The 25,728-nt window shown below is 41.7% G+C and overlaps 1 protein-coding gene across 1 annotated transcript; it reads left to right on the top strand.

Annotated features, from left to right (window-relative positions):
* The first annotated feature begins 1,783 nt into the window (after positions 1-1,783).
* Positions 1,784-16,286, top strand: LOC133912538 (rho GTPase-activating protein 7-like). The gene is made up of 22 exons (XM_062355331.1): positions 1,784-2,229; positions 3,328-3,364; positions 4,289-4,365; positions 5,851-5,921; positions 6,046-6,124; positions 6,249-6,393; positions 6,481-6,600; positions 6,703-6,780; positions 6,878-6,933; positions 7,029-7,098; positions 7,585-7,672; positions 8,067-8,310; positions 8,509-8,733; positions 9,288-9,605; positions 9,776-9,825; positions 10,195-10,255; positions 10,333-10,416; positions 11,116-11,226; positions 11,302-11,468; positions 14,976-15,042; positions 15,674-15,862; positions 15,939-16,286. The coding sequence occupies exons 1-22, from the start codon at positions 2,149-2,151 to the stop codon at positions 16,125-16,127; spliced, it is 2,607 nt and encodes an 868-aa protein (XP_062211315.1). The 5' UTR covers positions 1,784-2,148; the 3' UTR covers positions 16,128-16,286.
* The last annotated feature ends 9,442 nt before the right edge of the window (positions 16,287-25,728 follow it).

Below are 25,728 nucleotides of genomic sequence, written 5' to 3'. Positions count from 1 at the left end.
CTCTGAGAACATGACACGCAAGATCTACTAAAACAAAATAAAGAGGATCCACACCTTAGAACGCCATAAGAGATACGTGCAGACAAGTGTAGCCTCAACGCTTACCAACTCCGGCTCGCGTAAGAGCCTATGAACAAGCATCGCACACCATCTTCATTTCCTTGGTAGATCAACAAGCCAACATCATTGAACAAACCGGTGACTCAGAACGCAAAGTCAACGACACCGATTGAATCATCGACAACCCGAAGAAGGAGCACCCAAATCATGGAAGTAAAATTCTCCCATACAAATAGATTAAGAAAACTATACCTTTCTAGATCATCGTCGCCACTGATGAAAAGATGAAGGAAGCAAAAGTCCCCAAGTGCACGCATCACCAGTGAAAAACCAAACCTTAACATTAGTAGATTTAAACTACTATAGGATCAAACTACACTAATACTACTATATTAGGGAAAGGGATGTGTCCCCTTCCCCTTATCATAGGTGAGGACGCTAGAGGCGAAGAGGGAGGGGACCAAGTGGCCTGGCGGTGGTGGAGTGCTTCCCCGAGTTACGTGAGCCCCTCGAGCCAGAATTTAACTTGATATATTGATTTTTCAATCCAATGAACTAAATTCACTACTAATATATTGTGTAACTGCTTAAGTTGCAGTTGCTATTGCAAGTGCAGCGGTTCACTCTACCTTTTGCAGATTATTGTCCCCACTTGTTGCAATATGGAACAACTTTAGAGGGATCCACTAGTAAGTGACACTATGCATCAAGCTATAAATTATCAATAGATGATTTTAAACTAAAAATAACAACGGACATATATGAAAAAGAAGGGTCATTGACACATAAGATACACAATTATTTCCTGCTTGCATATGAGGTTTTAAACCATTAGTTATTAATGCCTTTACCTTCTAGACCTACCAGTCTCCTCCACATCCCATTTTAAAAGTTGGATATTAAATGAGCCAAGAAAAAATTATACTGCATAAATATTGAGTAAGAAAATAGGCAGCTTTCTTTGACCGTCTTTGCATATCTTTATTGAGCCTAACACGCTAGACTATGGAACTAAGATGTTGTTTCTGGATTTTCTTTCTTTACTTCATTACATGTGATCACCATGAGTGACAAAGATTTTGCTTCGCCCCATCAATCATTCAATCATCTCCATAAAATAACCACCAAGGACAGTCAAACCAAGTTTATGCCCCTAATCTACTTTTGATCTCCTCCCATTAATTCTTTTTAAATTTCCGGTTACTAGATAATGGTTACGAGATTGATTCCTTGAAAAAAAAGTAAAGATTAGTACAATAGAGCCAACCTCTCTTTTTTCTTAGAGCATCACCACTCTTTTCTAAGTGCTAACAACCTCATCCATTGCCACCTTCTCCTCTATTCAGTCATGTTACTGCTCGTAACGATCAGTAGTATTATGATTAACACTATTATTTCTCTTACTACCACTAGTGACTTGGAGATCTTACCGTATTGCAACGTTACTTACCCATAACATCTTCTCCTGTACGCTCTTAACCTTTCGAACCGCTGTGCTATGACCACTACTTATAGTTAGTCTAATTTACTGTTGATGGATAAATTAGAAATGGCTTGTTAATAGAAATCTGGGTTTACCGCGGTTACCAAACCAATCTAGTGAATCACCCAAGTAATCTCTTCGATTTAAATCCAGTACCAAATAAGATTAGAGAAGGGCCCAATACATGGGCCAGGTCTTAACCGCAAAATGAATACTCATCACCTACTGGCTTAGCTACCGAGAGAAAGCGTAGAGAGCAAGCCCCCCTCCCCGAAAGGCTCCAAAGCAGCCAGCCGCAGCTGGACCTGGCCGAGAGAGGGAGAGGCGGACAGCGCCATTGCTGCCATCGCATTCACAGCGCTACCATCCGTGTCGCTTTCCTTTCCTCCCTTCGCCGTACCACCACCACCTCCATCTCCGCCCCCGCCTCCCTCCCCGGAAGCTAACCCCAAAACCCAAACCCTAACCGCCGCGCCACTACCTCGCATCGGCGGCTGCTGCCCCGGATCCAATGCAGCGGCCGTAGCGCGGGGATTGCTCGGACGCAGCCGATCTGAAGCGGCGGCGGCCGCGGAGGGGGCGGCGCAAGCGCTGGCGGAGAGGGGATGTCGTCCGCGCCGGTGGCGGGGGCGGCGTTCGAGCGGTACCAGCGCGGCGGCGCCGCGGCGGCGGCCGGCGGCAACTCGGTGCGTCGCGTTGGCTGGTTCCTTGCGTGCGTGCGTGGGTGGCGCGGTTCAGGGTGATGGTGAATGGGGGGTTTGGTGCGGTTTTGGTATCTGATGCTGATTGGCATCTCCCATTTCGTGCATCGGTGGCTGGCCGGTAGCTTGCTTGCTGAGTTCGCATGGTTTTGACGCTTGAGCTGCTAGGCTACGCTGCTATACTCTGGTGTTGGCCTGCAGGAGTAGCTGCTTTGCTTCTATTAATAGGCTGTGTTGGACCTCGGTTGTTGGAGGTGGCTGCTAGTAGAGTTTCCTCCCCTTTGGGTCCTCTGTAAATATGCTTATCTAGACTGATAATGATGGGATACTGGCAATGCAGCTCAGATTCGGATAGGATGTAGGTGAATTTACCATCACAGTGTGACGCAAACACAGCATAGAAGTGCATTTCTAGAGGCTTTGTTGTTTGCACAGTGGCGGAAGGGGCATTGTGAGTGCGACTCTGCCTTGAGAACTGAAAGGGGCTGACATTCCGTTTAAATGGTGTGACTGTGAAATATGTTACAAGGGTTTTGGCACGCACCTGAGATAAGTAATGTTAGTTAAGTTGGGGCAGCTGAAAAAGGCAGCTCAGGTGAGGAGATTTGCTGTATCTTAACATGGAGCAAAAATGGAAACAGCATATGGTAAAGTAGATGTCAAGTCAAGTGTCCAATATGAGTCCATTCTGTATGGACCAGTAGGCTTCTGGAAAGTTTGAGAAGCCGTTTGGCATCAGCGAACCAAGATGCTTCAACCATAATAGTATTAAATTGGTGCATAACCATTGATCAGTTAAATTGAACTACTTCAATTACTCCTGCTTATGCTCGCCACATTTAGCATAAAGCAGGGCATTTTCTGTTATTACTAGAGTTAAAGTCAAAAGAATTGAGAATTGTGATAATATTTTCATGCCATTTTTGCTCTGACCATACTACCGATACTGGATTGACCTGTGACGGACTGACGGTACTTGATTGAAATTTAGGGTTTGGGTGGGGTACACGTTGCAGTCTTTTTCTCTATTTATTATTTGATGTTTGTATTACAACATTTCTGATGCCTAAGCATTCCAACCAGGTTTTCAAGAGTGGGCCTCTCTTCATATCATCCAAAGGTACCCCCTATCTCTCTCTTACTGTCTCACACACAGTGTTTGCCTGCCTGTGTGCTTCATCAATGCTTTTCACTCAGTTTATGCGACAAAAGCATGGAAAATGAAAAGTATCGATTCCCTTTTAAACTTTTTTGTTTTCTTTGGTGCCATTCGTTTTAGAAGACTCCATTTTCTTTTCTGGTGATAAGCAGAGAAACCATCATTGTGCAGAGATGCAAGAACCTTTTTCTTTTTGTGGCTGAGTCTTTCCTTGTTTGTTCACTAATTACTGTTTTTCTTACTGCAAATTTACTACCATTCAATTCTATAACCAAGTGGGATGGACAGAATGCTTTGTACTTTCCTCAGTGGGGCAATCAAATTTAAGTATTTTATCAATAACACATGTGCACCCAAAAAATGATACAATCGCATATATACAAGGCTGTTTCTTAAAGATGAATTTGAAGGTGCTGTGTCATGCATGAAATAAAAATCATCAATGCTTGTATCAAGAATGTTTTTTCTTTCTTTTTTCAGTCTTCTCCTGATTTCAATATGTAATAAGAATTACTGGTGTTACATGTGTCATTTTAGCAACTTATGTGGGAAGAAAAATGGAAATCTATTATCATGTACAAAGCAAATTTAACACTACTTTTTGAATTGCTTTTTGCTCAACTGCAACTCAACTGCTAAATCAACCAACCAAATAACCCTTTCATCTAGCCGAATCACTATTTGTTCAAACAAATTGATTTCTTGACATCATAGCAAGCAACTAAAACCACCTTTCTGCTATACAAATTTTATTACATGCTGTGAGACACTGGTTTCTTTGGTTCGGTTCCACATGGTTAGTTGTGCTCGTGTACAAATGTTTGCTTCTGTTAATACCTCCTGTTGTTTATTGTGATAGGGAACTCATGCATCTATACTTTTCAGGAATCGGATGGAAGTCATGGAAAAAACGTTGGTTCATCCTCACACGAACATCATTAGTTTTCTTCAAGAGTGATCCTGTTAGTATCTCTTTCCTTAACTATGTCCTTTATTTATGGAGTGCAATACTTGGCTGGGTTGGAACTTCGATATAACTCATTCCGAAAAGAGATTAGTATGACCCGTAATATCTGTTGATTGAACTTGTCCTTGCAAAAGTACAACTTTAACAGAATGTGGGGCTTAATATTGTAGACCCTGGAAACTGATACAATGATACTGCTTATGGATCTGGTAGGTTAGAACTTGGATACTTCTGTCCACATTGCATCCTTGATTGACGAGTAGTCCTACTTTAGTTCAGTTTTTGACTGCATGCATACAGAAACTACCACCAAGCATGAGTATTCACTGTCTAGGTTCAGTGCCGCATAGCAGACTATTAGTGATTACAATTACACTATTTTCTCTCTTTATAAGTCAAGCTGGGCTATCTATCTTCCAAGCAGCAGATGATATGGATTCCCGGTTTGGGATCTTACTGAAGGCGCAGAAAAGCAGTTAGGGAAGAAAAGAATTAGTTTCCTTTTAGGTTTCGGACTGATTAGAGTCCCAGACTGATTAGAGTCCTTTATCTATAAGCTTTCGTAGTTAGGACTTTTGGACCTCTATATAAAGAGAGGCCTATTGTGTAACCGGCAACAAGAAATTAATCAAAGTTGGTCAGAGCCTGGATGCTAGGGAGACCTAGTTTTCTAATGTTTGGTATCAGAGCCCTTGATCCTGTGCCCTGTTCCTGCTTCAACCACCATTGCCGCCGCCACCGCTGCCCTTGCTGTGTCCTTTACACTGCAGAACCTGTCGTCACCGCTTGCTGTTTGGTTATCGAATTGCAAAATAATGTTATCATGTGCCGCAGCTTATTTTTTTTTTCTATGTTGTGCTTCTTCCTTGCTTTGGATGTATAAGAATTCTCTTATGTTATCGGATATGATAGTTCTGTATATTCATTATATCAAATATTCAGTCATTTGGGAATGGTAAAGCATGTGTTATGGTACTGCAGCAGCAGGTCCTCGATGAGGATTTGTTTATTGGCTTGCCCATTAAATTAGCTAAATTAGATAAGGAAGTTAGAGATTAGATTCTTTAAATAGATTCAGATTCTATTGATTGCTTCCAGATTGTTAGGCAACCTCTTTATATAAAGAGAGGAGGATTATCAATAAAGGACAAGCAGAAATTAGAAGGAAACCTCCTCCTTTCCTCTCTGTGCTGGACACACCAACATCCTCATCACGGCTGGCCGGCGCTGAGGCCCTCGCCACGGCCTGTTGTCCACTACAACTATGCCCTGTGCACCAATTCCAATCTAGACCATAACAGGAAGATTCTTAGCTGTGTCAAGCAGCTTGTTCTTATTTCCCTCATGTTTGAAGTATAATTTAGTCGAAGTGCTTGATGGCCATTTCCCTTTTTTCCCTCGTGTTATTTCACTCATCCAATTTATCTTATGTAAGCACATGTTATCTCGCTTGACAAGTAACCTTTTGCTGGAATTGTAGAGTACCTTGCCCCAGAGAGGTGGTGAAGTGAATGCTACCCTTGGAGGGATTGATTTGAATAATTCTGGGAGGTATTTATCTCATTCTTGATATTCCTTTTTTATCTTCCTTCTTGTTGCGGGTGTTGTACGTCAGTAATTCTGTATTAAGAGCACTTCACAGTAATACTGTATTAAGAGCACTTCTCATTTGCAGTGTGGTAGTCAGAGAAGACAAGAAGCTGTTGACCGTCCTTTTCCCAGATGGCCGTGATGGTCGTGCATTCACCCTTAAGGTGTTTGGCTTTTCTTTTTCGACTTAATAATTAAATTCCTCTGATAAAAGATGAGAGTTTAAATAACAAAATGTTTGTTCATGTTTTTTATATATTTTGAAAAATTTACCTTTGCATAATACAGGCAGAAACCTCTGAAGATTTATTTGAATGGAAAACAGCATTAGAAGAAGCTCTTGCACAAGCTCCAAATGCAGCTCTTGTGATGGGACATAATGGGATATTTCGTAATGACACGGCTGATACATATGAAGGAGCTATTCCAAATTGTTGGTCTCTTTATGCTGTTGCATCTTTCTGCTTCTCAGCTTTGGAACTTTTTATTACTTAATGATTCCTTTCCCCATTGTCCGCAGGGAGAGAGAAGAGGCCAATCAAGTCATTGGTAACAGGCAGGCCTATTCTGCTTGCACTTGAGGATATTGATGGCAGCCCTTCTTTTTTAGAAAAAGCCCTGCGCTTTCTTGAGAAACATGGTGGGGCCAAAACAGTGTTTGCTTGAACTTGAGGCCTTTACTGTCGCTTGGTTAATTTTCTTGGCATAAATTTTAATTGGTTATGTAAATCTGACCTTACAGGTATAAAAATGGAAGGAATTTTGCGTCAGGCTGCAGATGTGGAAGAGGTAGACAGGAGGTTGCAGGAATATGAGCAAGGTTGACGTCATTTCTTTTGAATAGTATTATTAAGTTTTTGGTGTTGGCAGCTTCCTTGTGTTGATCAACCTGTATATAATTTTCGATTCCATACCAGGAAGGACTGAGTTTTCAGCAGATGAGGATGCTCACATTGTCGGTGACTGTGTGAAGGTACCTATGTCTGTTGTTTTAAATTTTTTGGGGTGCCATAGATCATGACCATTGTCTTTTCTCACCAACTAATATTGGTTGGAACACCTCTGCAGCATTTTCTCCGAGAGCTACCATCATCCCCAGTGCCTGCTTCTTGCTGTACAGCATTATTAGAATCTTTTCGTAAGTATTCCGTCGAGTTTAAGCCAAATTTTCTTGATAGTTTATTTGTTCTGGTATGTGATGTAAATATTGTTGGCCTTTAATTTGTTATGGATGGGCGTTGAGACTAAGGATTTTTTCTCTGCCACTCCTGTCCTCATAAAGATTGTTTATCCTTCACCTTGTTTAGTACTTTAGTTAACAAGGAATGGTTCATACCACTCCTGTCTTCATAAAGATTTCATGGGGAAGGGCGCTCGTCTTTTTTTTGTGTGTGTGTGTGTGAAGTGTGAACATATGGAAGCTCTATGTTACTGTGGCCACTGGACAAATAAAAAATTTGGGGAAATTGCATCTATAGTTTTCTCATGGTTGATATTTTCCCCCCTAAAGCATTGCTTATAACTAAAATGGTTGTTATGGATGTAGCCAAGATTCTACATGTATTCCTATTTGTTTGACGTTTTCTATGTGGCTAATTGTTCCTGCTTTGTTTTACTTGCTTAGGGCTGGAGACTAAGGAAGCTAGGATAAGTGCTATGCGTTCAGCTATATCTGAGACATTTCCTGAGCCCAATCGGCGGTTGCTACAGAGGTTACAATGTTCTCATATCAATATCTTTAAGCATTGGATACATTTAAATGCTTTTGCTGGTTCTCATTTGACTTCTCTTGGTCTGTGAGCCTTATGCTAAATGCAGTGCATAATTCATTTATGTGCGAAACCGAGTTTGCTTCTCAGCTTGAGCATGTTGTCACTGTCTCGCAGATGCTCCTTGCATGTGAAATAATGACTAATACTCCTCTGCTTCACAATATTTGTCGAGTTTATTCAGAATTTCCATTTCACAATATTTATTCATTGAATGCAGTTGTATTTTCTTTACCCCCTGAAATTAATGATGTGAAACATGTTAAGTGGTTATCGAAACACTTGATTATTGCAAAAACTCTTTCCTAAGAGTTCTGATGTTTTTTTTTTGTTGCAGAATTTTGAAAATGATGCACACTGTCGCGTCTCACACTTCACAAAATCGAATGACCGCATCAGCGGTTGCTGCCTGTATGGCACCTCTTCTGTTGCGTCCGCTTCTGGCTGGTGAATGTGAGATGGATGATGTGTTTGATATGGATGGTGACGATTCTGCCCAGCTTCTTGCTGCCGCAAATGCTGCAAACAGTGCTCAAGGCATTGTAACAACTCTCTTAGAGGAATATGAGGGTATATTTGATGTAAGATTATTTCATTTTACAGTAGCATTGCCTCTTCGTATTCAATCTTTTCCTTATTGGCACTGATTTTGACTCTATGAAGTTGTGTTTATTCAGTTTGAGCATATGTTTTGTTAGTGTGGCTTACAAATACACGCATGAGAACTAGAAAGAAAGCATCGCTATTCTATTGATTATTCATGTTTACTATTTTTCCAGGATGAACATCTCAGATGTTCCTTATCACCTGAGTCTCAAATCGAAGATAGTGGTACCGAAGCATCAACTGATGATGGTAATTTGGATGCCAAGGGTAACGGATTTCATGATGCAGAAAATGATGCAGATCAAGAAATGGATGATGACAATGGCGCAGAACGTATACTTAGTGGAAAATTGAGTGAGAGCAGTGGATATGCTGGCAGTGACCTCTACGACTATAAGGTTTTGTTTTGTGTGCTTCATTCTTTTGATTTTTCCGATCCCTGGTGTTTGCTGGTGTTACTATTATTGCAACTGTGAGTCTTTAATCTGAGTTTGGCAGTTTTACTGGCATACAAAATATGATATAACATAGTGGCATATTATGTGCCCTATTGTTATTGATCAGTATAGATATGAATGACTTGAGTGAAAGTGTGGTTATTTTTTGTTATTTCCTAGCAGCATCTAATGTGGATGCAATTTAATGATAGTGCATCATGAAGGTTAACATCATTGGCCAGAAGCCTCAATTTATCTGGGTTGTTGCATTTTGGATATATAGTCATGGAAGAACTGTGTTTAATGTTTGGCAGTGAATTTGCCGGTGTTTTATAGCATGTTCTTTTGTCAGATTCTTTCTGGTTCCAAAATTTCTTGTGTTGACTGTTGAGATTTCTAGGTTTTGTTACAGCAAGTTCTAATACGTTATAATATTTAAATGCTGTATTTGTCAATGTCCTGGTTTTCACCTTTATTATCTGTTGCTTGTTGTACTTTTCTTGATTGAACAACAGGCTGTCAATGTTGATGAGTCAGATGCTGAACGCTCTTTAGAGGTGCTGGAAGGAAATGTGGATTTGAGCAAAGTACAAAATAGTCGTTCAACTGAAAATGGTTCAGCAAATGTGGACACATTACTCAGTGAAAACGATCCTTCTAATCCAACATCCGGTCATGAAACTCCATTGTCTATGGGAGAAATCCTTTCTTCTTTTGATCCTGGAATTACTGTACCTAGCCAAAGTTCTGAATATTCTGTAGAGAGACAGTCAAACAAAATTAACGCATCTCACCCACATGTCAAGCGCAGTAACTTTTGGGGGCGGAACAATGTAAGCAAAAAATCTAGTTTACGCTTTTATTTGTCTGCCTTTCACGCCCCTATTTTTGAGTATGAGTAAAGTCCCTTTCTGGCTCACTGGATTTCATATTGTTCTTGGAGCTGTTCGCAATTATCAGAATTATCGTTCAATATTCTAATTCATATGCATGATTCATGCAGGTAAGAAAGAGCCAACATTCGGAATCAGTCGATTCATCTGGTGAAGAAGAGTAAGCTAAAGCACTAACCATATGGTTTACACTTACTTTTCATGGAGTGAAGTTTGTTGATAGTTGTAACCATGAGAAGTAATATTGCATTTAGGGCATTTTAGACAACCATTTATTGAAGTATTGTCCTGCAGTATCTATATTGCCCGCTGCTTACTACTTAGTTAGAAATATGGAATATCCTTTGCATTTGAAGGTCATTACTTAGTAATGAAGGTCATTGTTTGTTAGCTTGCTGGGTATGTTGCCACAGTTGTCAGGGATTTACGAACAAAACACACCTTCTCTTTTGGTGGTTTGCAGTTCTATTCTCTGATACACATAACCAGATCAGTTTATTTACTTTTACTATGCAAATAAACATTTCAGGCTTGCTATTCAAAGGCTTGAGATTGCAAAGAATGATCTGCAAAACAGAATTGCCAAAGAGGTAGGGAGGGAAGTGTGCATGTTCTAATTAACCTTTATCTATTGGCTTCCTGTAATCTTATAGAAAGTGCCTCTCAGGCTAGGGGCAATGCAATTCTACAGGCGAGTTTGGAAAGAAGAAAACAAGCACTACATGAACGCCGTTTGGCTCTGGAACAGGATGTATGCTGCATTCCCTTGCCTTGTCTTTAGGATGAAAGTATATTTTTATGTTTTTAGGATGAAAGTATATTTTGGCCCCTTAACCACACAGTTAGGTCCTGTTTACCTCAACATTCTAGCTTGCTATCTTGGTCCGTCATCTCTGGGAGCAGGTGATTGCAACTCTTAAGAGTTTTTACTGTAAGCTCGCCACTGGTTTGTTGGGAAATGAGATGACTGGTGTTCTTTCTTTTTTAAAGCTTTGTATGGTCTTATACCCATGGTACCATAATTAATGTCTATGTTTCTCTGGAGTAGTATGCAAATACCCCATTGCCCACTGATTTTAGAAATCTCAGTCCTAGCCTGGATTTCTGGCAACCTGCAGGAACCAGGTTCAGGCTGGGGTTTGGATCCTTTGTGTTCCTGTCTACAGATGGAAAATTATAGATGGACCTTGTCTGTCAGTAACTTATAAGCTAGCTATGTTTGGTTGCTTCATGGAAGGCTTGAATTGGACACACCTCAAAAGTTTAGGGTCAAAAAATTTTCCCCATGCAAAATTCAAGGCTTCAACTGAACACAGTCCAAAAGTTGAGGGGCCAGATTAGTACTTTCCCCTTTATTTTTTCGGGTGCTGTTATTGCTGAATAGTTCAAGATATACAGATGGTGTGATAATTGTTTTAACAGTAGTTTCTACAATTGTTTATAACTGTAGGTGTCCAGGTTGCAAGAACAGCTTCAAGCTGAGAGGGATCTTCGAGCTGCATTGGAGGTTGGCTTGATGTCTTCTGGACAGTTTTCAAGTACGCGTTCTATGGACGTGAAGGTACCTTACTACCTTCAACCATTACTACACTTGCTGTTTTTGATGGCTTTAATTTTCTTCCCTGTTTTACCTTAGACAAGGGCAGAGCTTGAGGAGATTGCTCTTGCTGAAGCTGATGTTGCAAGGTTAAAACAGAAGGTTGCGGAGCTTCACCTCCAACTCAATCAACAACGCCAACACCAGTATGGCTCTGCAGTGGATGCAAATGATCATCACCGTCTTCCTGGTCACTTCTCGCAGCAGTAAGATACAAATTCTGTTCTTGTAAGTTTTGTTGGGATGTTTCTGGATCTCCGGTGCTTGTGGTTTTGGTTTCCGGATACTGTTTGAAACTCTAAATCCAGTGGGAACCTTGTCAATAGTTTTGTGCCATCTAAGGAAAGTTGTCTTGTAATGGTGGTTGTTTATTGGAGGGAGGAGAGGAGGGGGATGGCGACCATGGAGGTCGCTGGCGGCTAGGGTTTGGGTGCAAGGAGGTGGCGGTGTGAGAGAGAAGGTGAGGGTTGGCCAGGTGCCAGGTGCCAGGCGGTTGGATGGCAAGAAGGGTTTCCCTTCTAATTCTTGTTTATCTCTTTATTGATGATTTTTTTCTCTTTATATAGAGGCTAACTTGGCTCCTAAGTAAACAATTTGAAAAGTTCTAGAAAACCCTAATCTACTTAACGGCCAAGAAATGGCGTGTACCTGGCCGAAGCTAGAGTACGCATGACATTGTTTACGCCATGAACACTACCCACGAGCGGGTTTTTGGGCCAGCCGGTTCTAATGGGCATTGGATTGGGCCATGACCCATGGCATCTCTCCCCCCTTTCACTTGTAGCTCGTCCTTGAGCTGCTAACTGGGGAGAGCTTTGCATGCTACAAGGTGGGGGCTATGATTGAAGTCCGAGGAAGCCCCATATTGAAGAACGAGTTCTGCTCCCATGCGGCTTTTTGGCGTGACGAGGCAGTGCTGGAGATGGTTGATGAAGAACTCCATTCGCTTTGTGTTGATGATGACGACGGTAGCCTTGAGTTGAAGGAGTCTGTATATCATTGTGGCGCCATTGATGTTGACGAAGAAGAGATACTTGGCGATGAGCTCGGAGAAGACATGGATTATGGTGATGACATCCTTGGAGATGTCGTAGAATCCCTTGAAGATGATTGTAGTGTAGTACTCCCTTGTATCCATGTGCATCCTTGTCGTGCCCATTGGAATATTTCTGCAAGACAGAGTTTGTTCCTTCTGGATGTTGATATCCGTCATGCACTGGTAGTCCGTCACATGCTGGGTAGGAGAATTGAAGATTATGCACGCAACATACGATCCTTCTTGTTCCCATGGGAACGAGGCAAGCGGGTAGGCGATGACGACCATCCCAAGAGCTGCGAAGGTTCTGAAGAGGAAGGATGGTGTGGTGGTGACTATTTGGACTTTGGCAGTTGGTGACACGATGGATGTAGCCAAGGCCACTGGTGGAATAATAGTCTCGAAGGCATGTTGTGTGGTGATGTGGATGGCCGTGTTGGAGACGGTGTGAACAGGAAGGGTGGATGTACGTTCCTCCTGAACGCTGATTGCTGTTGGATGCAATGGAGGTCGAGTAACCGTTGTCGGTGTAGAACGCCCAAAGATGAAGTTGTTGACAACCGATGGGCACGATCATTGATCTTAGTCGACTGCAGTAGAAGAGGACAGCCGATCAGACACATGTTGTCCAGGCTGTCGAAAAAGCACGCTTGGGAGACATTCGTTGTTGAAGTAGAAACGGCTGTGCCGTGGAACATGGAGACGGCTGCGACCTTGAGCCTTCTCTCGCCATTGAAGGTAAGGTAGTCAGAGAGGGGTACCGCATGTAGTCGTTGTAGAAGGATGTGAACGACGACTACAGGATGGCGAACCTGAGGTCATAGAGGACTCGTCGTTGAAGGAGATGGTCGACGAGCAGAGGCAAGTGATCGCTGTCGAAGAGATGTAGTGGGCAGGCCAAGAATTGACCTGGCCACTTGGGGTGGAGGAGGCTGGATCAGGCGCTTGGTTCGTGCCATTGGGTACGGAAGCCATCGTCGGATCAGCGTCGTTGTAGGGTCATTTGGTGCCGCGCTTGAGGGTTTTCCACCGAAGGACTTGCAGACCGGCGATGGTTCAGTGGCATCAAATGCCCTGGCCTTGAGCGTGAACTCCAGGTCGGCCGTGGATGGTGAACGAGAGTTCATGGCTGTTAAAGTGCCATAAACCTTGGTGAGGGACTCCGTGACCGCGGGCATTGCAAAATTTTGTGGTGGCTGTGTGTTCCTCCTGAACACTATGGGCTACCATAATAACATGTTCTGCATTGTGCGCGATCTGACCAAATACATAGAAAAATTTTGGGTCATGGGAAAGCAGATGGTACGGCGGAACCTGCGAAAAGGAAGTCTCCGGTCACATCATCCGCAAATTTTGGAGAAGCAAATGAGACGACACCGTGCGTGTTGGAGAAGTCGTGGGGGACAACGTTGGTTTCGACGGCAGAGGGGTCGTCGTCGGGCACTCCTAGGGAGACATGGGCAGCACCGCCTGGCGTCGAGATAAGGTGGAAGATTGGCGTAGAGGGAATGACGATGTTCAACATGTAGGTGATGTTGTCGGAGTGTTCATCTGGCAAGACGATAGTTGGTGATGGAGTAGCTGAACATGCGTCAATGATCGACAGTGTGGTGGCAGGCGGTGGGATGAAGAAAGCAAAGCATCCATCGAGGCAGCGTGGTTACCATGCTACAGATCATCCTTGTTGGAACAAGCATCTGAGGCTGACGGTTGGCGCGATAAGGGGTAAGAAAGCTTAGGCGCCTCCTTTGGATCCCAAGGGCCGTTGAAGGCGGTGAATAAATTAATATCAAGTTGCCGACACAGATCAACCCATGATGGCGCAGGATCGGAGACAAGTGGAGCATGAAGATTAGAAGAAATTTGATTGGCATGGGTACTGTTCGCAGATGGAACAGTGATGTAGGTCCTGTTCACGTGATGAACAGTACCGAGAGTACTCTTCACGTGAGGAACGGCCCTGTGGTTGTAGTTATCAAGGTCGATGTAGTCATTCGCGATTATATTTGCATATATAGATCTTGTTGACTACAGGATCGATCCCTCTGACGAAATCTATGACGTCAGAGTGGTATGTGATACTAGATGTAATAGTGGTTGTTTATTGGAAGGAGGAGAGGAGGATGGCGACAGTGGAGGTCGCCGGTGGTTATGGTGGATGGTGGCTAGGGTTTAGTCACAAGGAGGGGGCGGCGTGAGAGAGAGAAGGCGAGGGTCGGTCACGTCTGGATGGCAAGAAGAAGGGTTTTTCTTTTAGTTCTTGCTTATCTCTTTGTTGATGATTTGCTTCTCTTTATATAGAGAGGTTAACTTGGTCTTAAGTAATCTATTACAATTTGGAATGTTCTGAAAAACCCTAATCTAAACGGCCAAGAAACCGCGTGTACGTGGCCGCCGCTTTTGGGCCAGCCGGTTCTAATGGGCAATGGATTGGGCCATGACCCATGACACGTCTTTAAGTAGTGCTTAATCATGCTGTTTAATTAATACTTAATCATGCTGAACCTGGTCGTAAGTTGCAACAAAGATTTTATTGTAGGCATTGTCCCTGGAACATATTATTTTTGCATCCATAATTAACAATTTAATGCTTCTATACATGTGGTTGGATATGTTATGTTCTCCTAATGTGTTTTTTTTTCCTTCATATTTTGACATAATATTTTCTTCCTGCCAGAAGCTTTGTTCAGCAAGGATTTGACATGAACCTTGCTTTCTGCAATCAAGAGAAGCAGAGAAACGAGGTATGTTTAGAAAATTTCTTTGTACAGTCCGTTCTTAATGATAGGGCTGAAACATGTTGAAATTTCAATTCCTAGAGGTTGCCTTTTCTGAATGCATGATTTAATGCACCGTTAAAATGCTATGTAGATTACAAATCTTCAGTATTGAAATTGAACACTAATGTTAAATGATACAAAATTAATGGCCATATTTTCAGTAAGCAGCAATTGCAGTTTCATGCTTGTAGTTTTTAAAATCAACTTCCATCGGTCTGCAGTGTGTTGGTAAAAGTGGGCCAAAGTTTAATCTTGATTTCTCATGTATTTTATGGTTATCATTTTCCATGTGTTAATCTTGAGTTTGTCCTAGTAAATAGTTTACCAATCAAATTACAGAGTAAGGGCGATTGATAATCATGCTTGCCACACAGTAGCAAATTTCTCCTGGTGTCATAACTTGGTACTCTACATATCCATCCATTATCAGACACATTGATTTGACTTGTCCTTCATTTGATAAAATGTTTTCAAGGGTTGACACAACAGACTAAATAAAATGAGACCGCTGATGTGCTGTGTTCCCATTTGAATCTGATGAAAGTTGGTAACTGATGTTGCATCCACCAATACTTATATTGGGTCATGTTAGCAGGAGAGTTTGGTGGATTCGTCACAATGGAGAAACATCAAGCAGCACGTGCTACCTTATGGTTCTTCAAGGCCACTTACACGTAAGCTTTCATTTGATGCCTCTTCGAGTGGATCAAGAGGCACGGAAGCCTCAACAAGCATGTCAGTAGAGAATACTTCTGTCACCATCAATGTCCCAAAGTTAGCCGAGGTTAGCGAATTCACAACAGCTTTGTTGTTAAATATACTGTTAAAAATGTAGGATTATTCACATCTTTATATGACAGGGCATTGAATATGGGAGGCAACCAATGGTGGCATCCTCCACTTTGGTAGAACTAACAACTAGACTAGATTTCTTCAAAGAGCGGAGGTCGCAACTAATGGAACAACTCCACAGTCTCGATTTAGGGCATGGGTCTGCTCCTCAGGGTTTTCCGTACAAGCCATCCTCTCCTTGGAACAACCCAAGGTAGGATGGTCATTCAATTCCATGGTTGTATATTCTCGGTAGTGATTCTTTTCTCCCTATCAATTGTAGAAAACAGCCTATGTGATTATAAATCTATTTTGTTCTCCAATATGATTTCACCGTTTGGTTGTTGCATGAGAATTGCTTCTTGAGTGGGATCTGATGTTGTAGTGTTATGTATGTAATGTGTCATGGAGGTGCCATATAGACAAGTTTTTCAATTGTTGTCGCATTGTGTATGTATTTGTGTCTTCCCATAGAAACTGGATAGGTTGACTTCTTTGATGGCCGTTTGATTCATACCGAGTGCAAAAAGGTAACGAAAACAGAGATCAAACGAGAACCCAGCATGGGTTTATAAGTTAACTATAAAAGGCCTGAAGCTATGTTTTATCCTCGCAATTGATTCCCAGCACCTGTAACATGATTATGTGTCACTTCTATCTTCATGTATGCTCTTTCCTACTTTTGAATTCAAATCCAAGCTTGTCGGAGGCAGGGCAAAATGTATCAATACTAAAAAGATCTGGCTAACGCCTGCACGTGCATTCTATGGTTTTTCTGCCCGCACACCCTATTTATAGAATTTTTTTTTTTTGGTCTAGATAGACTAATTTTCCTTTCAAGGTTATTTGGACCCTAATCCGTTCCGCCTCTGCTGAGCTTGCCACCGCATCGGCTCTAGCGCATTGAACTGCAGCGCCTCCTCACCGTTGCTGCCACCCTGGCAAAAATGAGGGCGACACACCCATGGCGAAGATGTCGAAAAGGCAAATTCTAAGACAAAGAAAAGCAAATTATGGTTATTTTAAAAGCAAATCTGAGCCAAAATTAATTCTCCCTAAAACAAATCAGAACTAATTTAACACAATCCAATATAACTTGGGAATAAGCAAATTTAAAGAAACATTTTGGCATAATTTTGAACAACAATGATAAATTCCAAAAGGCAAAAACATGTTAATCTGAAAGGCAATTTGAAATATCTTCTAGACAAATTGGTACAAATTGAAGAGCAAATCGATAAGGCATATTCGAAACAGAAAATAAGCAAAAACATGTACATCTAAAATGCAATTTGAAGCATATTGTAACAAATTGGTAGAAAATCGAGAAGTGCTCATATAGATGCTGAGCTCTTAAACTAAACTGAGCAAGGTATAGAGAGATTTAGAGCTCATATAGACACACACATAGAGAGAGAAGAGGCGGGGGCGCAGGGGACGGGATGCAGCACTTGACGAGTGAGTGCGGCAAAACAATCCATACAACAAGAGTATAGCGAGCCAGTGGTGGCCATCGTTGGCTGCATCCATGCCTCCACCACCATCCTCCTCCCCCTCCCCCCATCCCCCCCTACCACACTACTAAGCACAATTCAATGCACCATATATACAAATTCATGCAATTGCAAAAGCATTGCCTCCAAGCATCGGGCTCACCGCTCCTGTCATCACCTCACCGCCATGGCATGGCCTCGTACCCACAAAAGGCGAAGCTCGATCCGGTCAGAGAAGCTCGATCGTGACAATGCGTGAATGCCAAGGTCCCCAACAGTGGTGGTCCCATGGGACATTGACAATAGGTCCCCTTGTAGGCCAAAGTTCCCATCTGCCTCCTCTCTCATCGCCGTCGCCTATCTCCTCGATCGCATTGCCTCCGCCACGCCTTCTCTCACCTCCCTGCATGGTTCTACACTGAGTAGCGCATCACCATGACCGTTGTGCCCTTGACCGCCCTGAGTGTGCCAGCGGAGAGGGTGAGATGACATAGATTGTTTTTGGCCTATGCAAGGGGATAAGATTGAGTGGGAGAGAGGAGCATCGGTGGAGGGGATAAGTCTGAGGAGCAGCCTTGTGGAGGTGAGAGGACGAGGCGTGCAAGCGGAAGGGATCAAACGATGCCCATTGGGGCTGTCAGAGTGTGCATGCCTGGGAGTGAAAAAATGGCTGGTCAAAAACAAGTCTTTACCTACTAAAAAAGGGCAAAATGTATCAATACGAAAAAAAGGTTTCGGTGGCCACGAGATACACTGAATGGTTACTGGAATTTCCGAAAGAAAATATCTGCAATGTTCTAAATTTTATTTTAGAATTTGAGCATTAATGTTTTGGCACTTGTCATGTTGTACTCATTTTGTTCTCAAATAGATGTCGTATAGTGATTCATGTAGTTAAACTACAGAAACTTTGACGACTCATATACATGAAAATATGAAGATTTGTCATGTGAAAATGGTACCATTAATTTTTTCATGACAAATACTTCTTAAATGATAATGTTTTATTAAATTTTCTACAATAAGTGCGTAGAAAAAGTAATGGTCAAACACATCTGTCGGTGACAGTGTCAATATCCTAAATAGCAAGTAAAAAAAGAACGAGGTAGTAAGCCGATAGGGCGGTAGACTTGCGTGTGATGTGTGCAGGGTCCCGGGAGCACTCATTTGCTCCGAAAACAAACTAAGATCTGCTTGAATGGAATCATGCTCATCTGTTGTCTATTACTCCCTTCTATCCTAAGTACAAGTCCATTTGGATTTGTGCACACGATAAGCATAGGTGGATCAAATATTCACGCCCTTCGATCATTGTCATTGTAAGGTGGTTGTTTTGTTTACTACATTGATTAGGTGCATTTATACAGGGACAAAACAAAAAAAGTAAAGGTAAAAAAGTGTCTTGAGTAGTTAATGTACTAATATTTAGTGAATTGTGGGAACAGCTAGATCAACTTATATTTAAGATCGGAGGGAGTACATATAAGAAGAATCGGTCAGGTCATCGAGTGCGAATATAGTATCTATAAGGAGAATGGGCACCAGGAGTTTGTTTTCCGAGCACTCACCGGGAAAAGACCAGTCAGCAATAGGTACCGGCCAAATAATACTCTTCGGATTTGATGTCGTGCTTCGCGCGCGGGGGTTGCAAAGTCTCTCACAGCGTCACAGCGTGACTGCTTCTGGTGCTGTGCATGCAGACCCTAGAGGCCACCATCCACGGTTAAGCACGCACGACTCAACCTCGGCAAGACGGCACCCTGCTAAACATGCTCCTCTCGGCGGCTGCCCTAGCAGCAAGTCAATTCATTATCCCTCCCAAGTCCCAAGTCCCAAGTCCCATGGCAGGTGACAACCAACGCAAATCTGAACTCAAATCGAAAGATCAAATTGATTTATAAGAGGATCTGGCGTGGGTAGAGTTGGGGACGGTTCCTTCCATTTTTCACGGTTCTATTCTAGAATATTCGTCTTAGCTGTTCACAACCTCCACACGGCACAAGTTATATCCTGATCATTACAAGTTTGTTTATCGCTAACTAATCAAGTTGTAAACTGAGTTTAACCAGCAGGAAATGGTAATAACTGTATGTAATCCGACACATTAACTACGGTAGTTCTATTTAATGTCCGAGAGCAAAACAAATGTCGATGTGACTTGAACCGGTATGCAGCAATCCTGAGCATCCATCTTCTTTGGGTCATGACAATGCCGCCCCCCTAAGGCAACACTTGCCCTCAAGTGTTTGGAGCTTCAGTTTCGTCAGGTGCATTAGGCTACCATAGCTGTATGATCGAACAGTAAATCTACGGAAATGTTGCTTGAATGAAAGTCTTATCTTCCCATGTCGCTTCATCAGGTGGTAGATTCTCCCACTACACCAGCCATTGCGTGATGACCTGGTCTTTCCTCGGTAAAGCCCTGGTCTCTAGAACAGCAACATGTTCGGTCTTGATGCGTCCCTAAGAATCAACCAGAGGAAGATATGCAGAAGGAATAGCATTAGAACCAACATGCCTTTTGAGTTGACTTACATGGAATACGGAATGGATTTGAGCTTGAGTCGGAAGCTGCAACTTATAAGCAACCGTACCAACTTTTTGAATAATTCTGAATGGCCCGTAGTACTTGGTTGACAGTTTGAATGAGTTCCTCAATCCAAATGCTAGTTGTCGGTAGGGTTGCATTTTCAAGTAGACCATGTCTCCCACATTGAAACTTCTCTTTGAGCAGTTCTGATCAGCGTATTTCTTCATTTGTGACTAAGCTTGAGACAACTTTTCCTTCAGCTGAACAATCATCTGTTGCTTGTCTGCTAAGAAGTTTCTAGCTAGAATGTTTGGTCTAGGGACATAAATTTCATTAATCGAATGTCTGGTCCCATAGAAAGCTTGGAAGGGTGTACATTTTAGTGATATATGGAAATTTGTATTATACCACCATTCTGCAAGTGAAAGCTAATAGAATCATCTCTTCGGTTCATTGAAGGTCATACATCTTAAGTATGCTTCCAAGCATTGATTGACTCTCTCAGTTTGTCTATCGCTTTGGGTTTGATATGTTGAGCTGAACCTCAATGATACTTTCAGAGATTTGAACAATGATTGTCAAAGATCACTCAAGAAAACCCTATCTCTATCAGTGACTATTACCGTAGGAAGTCCATGGAGTCTGAAGATCTAATCTATGAAGGCTTGTGTTACACTTGTGGCTATATATGGATGGGCTATAGCAATAAAGTGGGAGTATTTAGTCAATCTGTCGACAACAACCAATATCACATCCTTGCCATTTGATTTTGGAAGACCTTCAACAAAATCCATTGAAATGTGGGTTCAAGCCACATTAGGAATGGGTAATGGTTCCAATAAACCTGGATAGTGACAATGTTCTCCCTTGGCCCTTTGACAGGCTGGGCAAGAAATCACAAAGTTCTTTACTGCTTCCTTGATACCAGGTCAATTGAACAATCTTTTTATCCTTTGATAAGTAGCTGCCACTCCTGAATGCCCTCCAACAGCAGAAGAATGTAAAGATGCAATAATATGATTTTGCACATTGGAATCATTCCTAACATGTATCTTTCCCTTATACCTCAATATATCATCATGCAATGTATAGGTAGAAGTAGGGTCAGGTGTCAAGGCCAGCCGTGAAATCAACTGCTGACAATGGGGATCTTTAGAATAGCTCTTCAAAATTTCAGTGACCCACAAGGGTTGGACATTAGAGAGAGCACATCATTCAGAGTTTAATCTTGATAGTGCATCTACCACCCTTTTCTCTTTGCCTTTCTTGTACTCAATAGAGTAATCCAATTGAAGTAATTTCAGTAGGAGTTTATGATGTATGCCATCAGATAGCTTTTGCTTAGGAAGGTATTTAAGGCTTTGCTGGTCTGTTTTGATTATTACTTTTTCTCCCAAAAGATAATGCTTCCATTTGTTGATTGACTCCAAAATTGCTAGTGCTTCTTTGTCATATGTGGATTGAGCTAGAGCCCTTTGACCCAAGGCCTTGCTGAAATAAGCAATGGGCTGGCCTCTTTGCATGAGTAGAAACCCAATTTCCACTCCACTTGCTTCATTCTCCGAAGTAAAGGACAGTGTAAAATCTGGAAGTGTTAGTACCAGTGCAGTAATCAACCTTTGTTTAATTTTACTGAAAGCCCGTGTCTGTGCAGTCCCCCAAGCAAATGAATTTTTCTTGAGAAGGTCATGCAATGTAGGATCGAGTGGCGACTAGAGGGGACGGGGTAAATAGGCGCCTCAACAATTTCTTGCTAAATTGATGGCCTTCTTCTATTCGAACATCTAACACACCTTTACAAGAGAATCACAATATAACACAATACAAATACGCAGTGGAAAAACTACATCTACACAGAAATTCCAGAAACTCTAGAGAAAGATAAAAAACCGAACTAGAAAATTCAACAAAAAGTGGGTCTCATGGTTGGAATCGAATACTAGGTTCCACAGCAAATCAATCCATGACTTATCCCCATACAAAGGTTGAATCTTGAGAAAATATCACTCAAGGATCAAGAGATGAACACCGGGTGAAGAAGATCTCCATAATGATGGTCTAAAGGCAAGGGAATTCAAGATCCTATCACATATGCATGTGTATGTGAATTTTATGCCTTTAGCATCAAGAAGAACAACATCTCAAGGTGTTGAAATTTTAGCTCAAAAAGAAAAACAAAAATCAACACCGAAGAGGAAAAACTTACACACAAGGCAAGGGAACCAAGAGAGGGAAACTAGAAGGAGAAGAATTCAAGCATATGAAACAAAATAAATTTCATTCAAAGAGGTCAACCCTATTTTAGACAGATTACAAAGATTTTTCTCTCAAAACTCTCACCTATTACATAGGCTAAGCACTCATCCTCCTCTTCTCTAAAACCCTAGCACAATGCTCTCATATGGGTGGCATAAGGGGCTCAAATGACTGGTTCATTCTTTCTTATAGCTCTACCCCTCTATTTATAGGCCTAAGAAACTTGATCCCTAAGTTTCCTAGCTTATTTTGAAAATACCCCTCCCTTGTTTCTCCTACCTATCACTAAGGACATTTTGGTCCATTTTCTTCTCCATTCATCGGATGGCCTCGGCACCTTCACGACTTGGCTTCGCCTCGATGCAAGCTTTACGATTGTGCCACGTACTCCTCTAGTCCTTCCACGATTTTGAGGCCACTATTTTGAGGCCAAACCACAAAACCCTAACATGCTTCTCAAAGCGTGACTAGCCGCCACTTGCTTTCACCTGAAGCAAGCACACTGATGATGACGCGTGTCCTCCGTCTTGCGATCTTGACTACCGGCAAGTCTCTCCCGCTCCTAATCCCTCAGGCCGCCTTGTTACTTGCACCATCATTCTTTTCGTTTGACTTTGTTAACACGCCATCTTCATCCTCCATTTCATGCTTTGCTTGACCTTCATGTGTACAGCTAGGATCACCGTTGAGTCCAGCTAGCCCTCCTTGATCATACGGCACCAAGCCGTCGATCGCCAAGTTGCATCCGTCACCTGCATACCTTAAAACAAGCAAACCTATTTCTCCAGACTCCAAAACATCTCCAGGTTAGCACAAAATCAAAAACTTTAACTTAGAGCACATCCTGCAAAAAATGGGAACACTGGATATTCCGTTGCGTTCTACTCCTGAACACCGGACCATCCGGTGAGTGTAACACTATCTGTTCTAGTAAAATTTTGCTCTCTGCAAGAAAAGGTCTGGTGAAAGCTTCCGGTGATCTCATGTCCATCACCAGATAATCCGGCGTGTGCCAATCCACCAAACCACCCTTCTGTAACCTCTCTGTAACAAAAGGTCTGATGCATTCTCCTGTGTTCACAAACTCAGCATCAGACTATCCGGTGTACATCATCAAACTTGGCGCCAAAAATCTCATCTCTGCAGAAAATACTCCGACGCTCTCTAAGTCCATCACCAGACCATCCGGTGTTTGCTTCCATTTATGCTTCAGCACTGAAAATGCTCTGGTGATCACTTCACTGTAACACCGGACTATCCGGTGTGGTCAAAAATCCACACACCGGATGTTCTGATGAGGCATAATTGCCTGGACTCTGATATAGTCTGCTCTAATTCAAACTTTGGTTAGCCATAAAGAAGATCACACACAAACAAGCTCATGCCAACCAAAATCATTTCATATCCAACATTGTCAATGACTCATCACATGCAAATCAAGACACATTTCAACTTGGTTTCTCAATCTCCCTCTTGATGAGTGCATTGACAACCCTCAAAACACAAAGATTTGAGTTTGAAGAAGTAAAGTACTTCAAAGTGACCAAAATTCAAGAAATAGTAAGAACCATGTCATTTGGCATAAGAAAGATTGCAAAAGGCCGAAGAGAGGCAGAGACAAGCCAAAACCTCAAAAGAGCAAGAAAAACTCAACACTAAAAAACAAATGCTCCCCCTTAATGAATGCACATTTTTCATTTTTCTTTGAGATTTGTTGCAAATATTCTCATTTCTCTTCTTTTGAAGCATATTTATGCATATTTTCATCTTTGTGCATATGCTCTCCCCCTTTGGCAATGCAAACATCAAGGATAAAATATTATGAACATGCAATCTTAAATGAGCTTTTACAAATATACTACAAAACATTTGCAAGAGCTAGAAATGTCAAATGGCTCCGGAAGGTCGTACGTAGAGCTCACAATCGTATAGAGGCTCAAAAAGAGACAGTGACACAAGAATATGAAGCTTGATAAGCTAAACTCGAAGAATTTGTTGACACATTTAATTTCACATAGCCGAATCATTTTCAAAGTGACCACCACATAAGCATTCACTTGTGCCGAGACAATACAAGCATTAAGAACTAGCCAATTGCAACCTCAAGCTAGGCAAATAAGTATCTATGATAGTAGACTTTGTAAACGCTCACATATGAAATCAAGACTTAGATTGATCAAGTGATTAATAAGAATTAAATAGTTAGGCACATTTCTTTGAATTTCATTTTATCCTCAAGTTACCTCTTACAAGCAAAGTGTCGTGCGACTGGGTACGACAAACACCTTAAGGCTTCAAGACAACCGTATTGGATACAAGAGACTTGATTTTTCATGATTATTCAATTCGCACAAGTTATCAAGATAGTCACAAGATCAAGTTAAGTAGTGCCTTTGCAATATAATGAACACATGTTCTCTTAAGGTTCAATTATGAGCTAAATATTTAACAAATACAGAAAACATAGTACAAAGTTCTCCAATCCATTGTCTTGAACAAAGAAGTCCTAGAGCAAGATATTTATCAAACTAGCCTTAACACAAGCATTGACTAAGCCTAAGCAATTACGAACATGGTGATCCAGAATGTAGCATTTCATAGCCTATATGATTCATAAAATTGCCAAATTTCATCGTAAGGAAAGTAAGCTTGCTTGAAATATATCATGTCAAAGCATCAAGAAGAGCCTAATATTAAAAGATTGCTCCACACAACTATTCAACTCAGTCCAAATTTAAGTCTAGCAATAGAAAATGCTAAAAACATAGAAGTCAAAGCTCAACTACTATGATTATCTTACATAATGAAATGTAATGCAAATACAATAAAAGTAAGATAGAGTATGTACAAAGGATAACTTTTCCTCACATAATGCCATAGGGATGGTACATACCAAGATTTCCTCTCAAATAGGCAAATCTTGTAGTATTTAGAGGCTTGGTGATTATATCGACTAGCTGGTGTTGGTATCTATATAGCTCAATTCAATGTCTCCATTCTCATTGTGGTTTCTTAGAAAGTGGAATCTCACATCTATGTGTTTGGTTCTAGAGTGTTAAACTAGGTTGTTAGCTAAGCTTATGCCACCGGTGTTGTCACACAAAAGTGGCACACTCCTAAAATTCAACCCAAAATCCCTCAAAGTAGCAACCATCCATAAAATTTGTGAGCAACAGCTATATATTTAGCTTCAGCAGTAGACTGCGCAACGCTAGACTACTTGCGAGAGAACCAACACATAAGAGAAGTACCAAGAAGTGATAAGTACCATAGGTACTTTTCCTGTCAATTCTACAACCAGCAAAATGCACATCCCAAAAATCTCGAAGAGAAAGCGAAGAGGAAGCAGAAAACTAAAGCCCATACTCGAGAGTGTGCTTGAGGTACCTCAGAATGCGTTTCACTACTTGTGGGGAACCGTCTAAACAGTATTCTAATTAATCACTAAGTCGATCACTGACACGATCATGACTTCAGCGATTAAACAGAATACCGCTCCGGTAATCCCGGCACGTATTTTGTGCCCAAGGATTGGAACAC

This window comes from Phragmites australis, chromosome 3 (genome assembly GCF_958298935.1).
Source record: "Phragmites australis chromosome 3, lpPhrAust1.1, whole genome shotgun sequence".
Lineage (NCBI taxonomy): Eukaryota > Viridiplantae > Streptophyta > Magnoliopsida > Poales > Poaceae > Phragmites > Phragmites australis.
Note: the sequence above shows the minus strand (reverse complement) of the source record. Positions and strands in the feature narration are given on the sequence as shown.

What these genes read in the sequence shown, in the direction of transcription:
- LOC133912538 (XM_062355331.1), top strand. Translation starts at nt 2,149, where the DNA reads ATGTCGTCCGCGCCGGTGGCGGGGGCGGCGTTCGAGCGGTACCAGCGC. An exon ending in TTTTCTTCAAGAGTGATCCT is followed by an intron (nt 4,366 to 5,850) that starts GTTAGTATCTCT and finishes CTGGAATTGTAG; the next exon opens with AGTACCTTGCCCCAGAGAGG. An exon ending in AAGAGAAGCAGAGAAACGAG is followed by an intron (nt 15,043 to 15,673) that starts GTATGTTTAGAA and finishes TCATGTTAGCAG; the next exon opens with GAGAGTTTGGTGGATTCGTC.